This window comes from Lathamus discolor, chromosome 2 (genome assembly GCF_037157495.1).
Source record: "Lathamus discolor isolate bLatDis1 chromosome 2, bLatDis1.hap1, whole genome shotgun sequence".
Lineage (NCBI taxonomy): Eukaryota > Metazoa > Chordata > Aves > Psittaciformes > Psittacidae > Lathamus > Lathamus discolor.
This window is the reverse complement of record NC_088885.1, coordinates 28449291-28455290: the sequence shown is the minus strand read 5'-3', so window position 1 is coordinate 28455290 and position 6000 is coordinate 28449291. Positions and strand designations below refer to the sequence as shown.

The 6000-nt window shown below is 43.4% G+C and overlaps 1 protein-coding gene across 3 annotated transcripts in view; it reads left to right on the top strand.

Annotated features, from left to right (window-relative positions):
* Window positions 1–1159: 1159 nt before the first annotated feature.
* The window catches only part of ETV1 (ETS variant transcription factor 1), a 66352-nt gene continuing 61511 nt past the window's right edge, over window positions 1160–6000 (top strand). The window contains exons 1-4 of one of the 3 annotated variants that reach the window (XM_065666230.1): window positions 1160–1285; window positions 1810–1943; window positions 2734–2821; window positions 4578–4625. In XM_065666230.1, coding sequence (XP_065522302.1) covers window positions 1899–1943; window positions 2734–2821; window positions 4578–4625 — 181 coding nt within the window. In that variant the 5' untranslated portion in view covers window positions 1160–1285; window positions 1810–1898. Of the gene's footprint in view, window positions 1337–1506; window positions 1675–1809; window positions 1944–2733; window positions 2822–4577; window positions 4626–6000 lie in introns of those variants that run through there. The other 2 variants (XM_065666231.1, XM_065666232.1) reach the window with 2 other exon arrangements.

Sequence of the window (6000 nt, the reverse complement as noted above, 5' to 3'; positions counted from 1 at the left end):
ATGCTCCAGGATACAGTGTCATGAAACAACTGCAATTTTCAAAACATGGTACAGAAAAAGTAACCTGGATCTTGTCAATATCACTGCGAGCAATTTATGCAAAAGCAGGTTTCTTTAGTTGCATTTACACCATCAAAGAAAGCCTTCTGAAAGGGCTGAGGGCAGAGTTGGACTTGCTAGCTTGGGGCTCTGCCTGTTAATTGCTGAAATACATCAGATGATAAAAACCTGAGACTTCGTATCTCGCAGCAAGACAGTGTCATGAATACCTAAATTTAACACCTGATTCCTGTGCTACCTGGAATTCTGTGCTCAAAGAGAGGACAAATATAGCTGTTACGAAACCACACAGTCTGCTTTGGTGCTTTTTGGCAGTTCAGAGAGGGAAGAGCTTTTGGACACAGCCCTCCAACAGCCACTCTGTACAGAGAAAAGAAAGCTCACTTTCTCTGAGAAGTCCTCAGAAATTCTGAGCTTGATGGGTCCTGGCACCGCTGCATCAAAAAACCCCTAGATCCGGTGCCTGGATGCTGCCAAATTCTGTCCACAAAACCTAGAAATTATGTCATGCTAGTAGAAATAACAATTGCTTTCTATGATTCAGCTCAGGGGAAAAAAAAAAAAAGGAAAAGCAAAAACAACCACCATCCACCCTGGGATGCCACCGGATCCTGACGGAGCGGTGCGAAGTCCCTGCCGCTGTGGGGGGAGCCCCTCACCTCACCTCGGGGCGCCCGCGCCGTGTGGCGGGACTGCTCTGCCGTCCGAAAAGGCGTGTGTCTGTGGTGGTGCTGGTTTGGGTTCGCTTTTTTGCTTCTCGGAGTCAGGGAGGATAAACTTTTAAATTATTTTTTTTTAATAAATCATGTGAGGGGAAGGGGCTGCCGGGCCGCCCCGGGGGGTAGGGGACATGGTGTGCCCGCAGCAGGATCCCGCGGTTGGGATTTCCGACCCGCACCACAGCCGGCAGAGGTGCCCAGGGGAGAGCGCAGACTCGACCCCCGCGTCGTCGTCGGGGCCGTGGCGGGGGACAGCGAGGCCGGGTCCGGTCCGGGGCGGGCGGGCGGCGCGGCGATCCGGCGGGGGGCGCGGGGAGCCAATGGGCGGCGGGGATCCGCCGGCGCGGCTCGGGGGCCCCTGGAGGAGGAGAAGAGGAAAAACCACGGGATTGAGCTCTGTCAGTGGCGCTCGCCGCTTCCAAGGGGGGAAGTGCCGGGGAATAATTAATGTTTTTATTAAATTTGGAGGGAATTTTTTGCAGCCGATCGCCGCGCGTGGCCTTCAGGTGGGTCTTCCCCGCAACTTTGTCTGCCGCCCCGCAAGGATTGGCGTGGAGGTGGGCTGCGGAAGCCATCTGGGGGAGTGGAGGGGGAAGGTGGCTCGGTGCGTGTGGTGGGGGGAGGGGGGCGCGCGGGGTGTGTGTGTGCGTGGCTGCGGCTGGCGGGCGCTGCCGCCGTCGCCTCCGCGGCGGCCGTGAGGTGCGCGGCGAGCCCCGCGGTTCGCCATTACGAGTTGAGCACACGTTTGTGAGAGTCGGGGCTGCCGCTGGCGCGGATCGCCCGCGGGGTACGGCGGGGAGTGTAAATAAAACCCTGCTTCTCCCTCTCCGGGCTCTCTGCCGCTGCCCCGAAGTGCTTTTGCGCCGTGTTTTCCTGGCAGAAGCGTGTAACCCAGGTGAAGGCAGAGAAGGGAGGGTTGTTTTTATGAATGGGACGCTTTGAGGTTAATTAGCTATGCAAATTCAAGCAGTTCATTCATGATTTTTTTTTTTTTTCTTAAATCTAAAAGCCATCTTGTATTCCCCTCTAGGCTGATCGGAGTCCAGATCCCGAGGAAATCTCCAGATCAAATGCCCAGTAAATAAAACACTGAGCTAAGACTTGTGGAAGAGCTGCAGAATGGATGGATTTTATGACCAGCAAGTGCCTTACATGGTCACCAATGTGAGTGATCAGTTCAAAGTTGGTGTTTATAAACTTGACTCCGACTTATTTCTGTGGGGGAGTTTTGCAGACAGAGTATCTGCTTTGTTACCGCTGTAGGGGCGACTCTTCGTCTGGGAGCTTTGCTTGCGAGATGAGCCTATCTTCTTAGTTATTTCAGTAAAGCATCATGTTCTTTTAAAGACAGTTGTGGGATGATTAAAAAATCATGCACATGATTAGCGGATGAGAGAGGCGAGAGCAGCGGCAGCTGCATTCAAAGTTTCTGGCTGCGGTTGCCTGCAACGCTCAGAAGAATGAAGTTGAGGCAAACGTTAACATTTCCTCTCCCCCCCCCCCCCCCCCCCCCGCTTTTTTTTTTTTTTCTTTCTTTCAGGACCTTGCAAACAGTGTTACAAGTAACACAGGGGAGCAAAACAGTCTATTATAATCTCCTATGTGGGTTCTCCTGTGTAGCTTATGCAGGGGGGATTTATGTGCTATTGTGTACTTTAGATGCTAAAAATACATGGTTGGTATTGCGTTGCTACTTGAAAACATTATGTGTGTGTATGTACAAATAGATGTCTACATAGACAGAATGCGTTGCATTTAGACACAGGAATCTTTTGGAGGATGGTAGGTGCTCAGCAATGTCTTTTGCTAAAAATCAGAGGCTGCAAGACGATCATTTCCCTATTCGAAAATGTAAAGAATTCATGCTGGCTTTGAGTATTCTTGATTAAATGAGGAAAAAACAAGACCAAGAAACCCTCAGATTTCTAAAGTAACTGATCTTTCCTGTTTATAGAATCCGCGTGGGAGAAACTGTAATGAGAGACCGACAAATGTCAGGAAAAGAAAATTCATTAACAGAGACCTGGCTCATGATTCAGAAGGTGAGGGTTTGTCATGTTTCCCCCCCCCCCCCCCTAAGGCAGAGAAGCTTTTTGAGAGCATTTTTTTCATTTATTTTGGAGATAAATACATAGAGATTCCTCTGAATAAACAAGAGAAGAAAATTGTGTTTACTACTGCAAAACAAACTGACAAAGGCAATAAACTGATGAAGTTGATACTCTTGCCTGGACTTACCATGTTGCATTTTAGGTACACATATGTCATGTGGCATACATGTGGCACCCGGATGTCATGCACTCAGGCCAAGCCTTTGCAGCATCTGACACAAGTTATGGCACCTGGCTTTTTCACCTTCAGGCCTCTTGAGATTCAGGGCTTTCCTCATTCCTCCTATCTTTTAACATCCTTTTCACTGGTTTGTGTTTACTGGTGCTAGCTGATAAGAATGCTGGTGTGGAGACTTGGTTTTCACTCTGGCTTTACTGTAGAGCTAGGAGTCGGGCTCCTTGCGTCTGGTAGTCTGTTTCTATTGCAGTGTAACACTGGTAGGGTTAAAAATCCTAGGAAATTCAATTAAGGAAGTCTAGAGTTGATGAAGTTTTTTGAGGAGCAGAGATTTGTAACTTAGTCCCATTAGTAGCCGCTCACATGATTGTAGCTTGAGAACTGTAGTCTAGCAATAGCTGTTAACACTTCTTTAGGTTACAGTATAGATGCTATGTCTACACCCCTGTAAGTACATAAGACGTATAGGAGGGTAAATAGGGGCTTATAGCTTAGCCCAATATAAATCTTATTGGGGTGAGGGCACATTAAATAACTTTTCCAAATCACTACTTACGTGTTTGGAAAAGTTTATTCTAGGGTAGATTGAGAAAAAAATAACTTTCTGATTTTCAGGTAAATGATTTGTCAACATGAATGTGAGGTATCAGTCCACAGGATAAATGAATAGCCTCTGTCATTCAAGTGTATGTAAATAGTTGTCTGTCAGCATTCATAAAAGAGGAAGTCTCTCAAAATACAGTAACTTTAACCCATCTGTCAGTTCAAATGGCCTACTTAGTAAACAGAAATTTCTCAACTGACTTTCTGAGCTTTGCAAGTAGAATGCAGCTCTGGTTTACACCGATTATAAGCAGTTGATTTCAGTGAATTGCAGAAAAAGATAACCTGCTGCAAAACTCAGCCCATGGAGAAAGTGGTTTCACTTTAAAGAAGTACAGTGAGTGCAGCATAGAGAAAATAGTGGTGATTCTCTTGTCATACAAAGTAAAACATAATGGGAATTACAGAAGATTTCCCATTTCTGCCTGCTATTGCAGCATCTTAGGTCTTTGCTTCAAAATTTTTATATGGTAGTTATGACCATACTAACAGAAATAGTCATAGCTCAGGCAGAACTCCCGATTGAAGTGCAGGAGAGCTTTATCTGGGGCAGATATTGCAGGAAGAGGCCAGAATTGCGTAGGGAGAAATAGTTCACCTGTAAGAAAGATTATGATTTTTAACTTTTCTATGTATTCCTGAATGAGCCTTTCATACTACAGGGCTTGGTTAAGATTCTGGTTGTTATTTCAAGAGTTGATAAAATAATACAGTAAGTACTTCTTTTTTATTAATAGGTGTAAAAAAAATATCACTAACTGCAACCCAAAAATATCTACTTGGTTTGACTGCCAGATAGAATTCATGTACATTGCTCTTCAGGAAAAATATAGTTTCAAACATATTTTAATCTTATGAAGAGATTAAAGGTGTGAGTCTTTAATCCATGTCTTCATTTTTTTACAGAACTCTTTCAAGATCTGAGCCAGTTACAGGAGACGTGGCTTGCAGAAGGTAAGGGAAAAAAATGCTTATAAAATTAGGAAAAACAACTCTGGAGGGGAAAGAAAAAAAAAAAAACCCTAGTCCTGAACTTGCTGTCTTAATGTTCAGCCCAATTAATTGAGCTCTAAAAGAGCCACCTCATGTGTCATGCATACATTAGAGCCTCTGATGAGTTTGTCTTTGGGGACTCTGGGGCTGCTCTACCCAGTGTCATCACAAATTACCAGGAGAAATTGCTTCCAGCTCACAATCACATCTGCTTTTGGCAAGAACTAATGCACCAAGACTTCAAGTTCTAAGCCTCTGTTCAGATTTTAATTGCAATTGATCAGGTTTATATTATTGTACCTCGAGAGACTACATACAGCCAGAACTGGGCTTGCTGTTTCCTTTAGAGCAGCACATATAATTATTTGGTGTTCTGGTGGAGTACTTTTCTGATGGCAGAAATTAGTTTCTCTGGGTTCATCAGGACGGGATGCTTCAAGATTTAAGTGCAAGTGTCTTCTTTCCACCTTGTTCACAACACAGAACATTAGGTGTGTATGAAATACTTAAAAAGTACTATTTCTTATATTTCTCTTTTATTTTATTTCTTTTTTTTTTTCCAGAAACCTTTCAAGTATTTTGCATGTTATTTTTGTCTTTGTATCTGTAGTTGTGAGATTGTGTACTGGGTGATTAGAAAACTGTCATCGGTCTGTTTTACACCTGCTTGTGCTTCTAAGTATTTCAAGTAATCTTGCAGAGCACATTCTATTGAAGAGGGAAGGTTTATTTCTAATAATGCAGAAATCTGAATTTAGAATAGCTGTTGAGAGATTCATTTAAGAGTAAGAAAAAAATGAGCTGCTGCGTTAAGAGAACTTTAACAAAATGCAAGATAGCTTTCTGCTTATTGAAGTGTATTTGTTCTCTTCAGCAATATTTTCTGATTCTTTTTACTTCAGTGTTTACAATACGGTTTATTTGAAACAAAGATTTTTGTGCATTGTCTCCTAATATTTCTGGTTGAAATTTTTATGTAAACTTCTGCATCTGAAACATGATTTTGATGCAAGTTAACATAATCTCTCCAAATTTATCCTGATGTAAATGAATGTGAGTATTCACATATGTTTGATTTTTATCATATACTGGACTATGCACAGCTGTTTGTAGAATAGATCTTCTGTTTTTCTGGAGAGGAGGGTGTAATGCTTGCTGTCGATTTTCATAGAAAGAGGGAAATACTGCTGATGACTACTGGCTTACTAGATTCTGTTTTAACTCAGCTTTATATGTAGTTAGTCAAGTTCTTAACCTGTAAGTAAGTTGTGGAGTATTGTTTATTTTGCTGACATTTTTAGTCTTCTGGCATTATTTTTAGCATGTGGTTATTCTG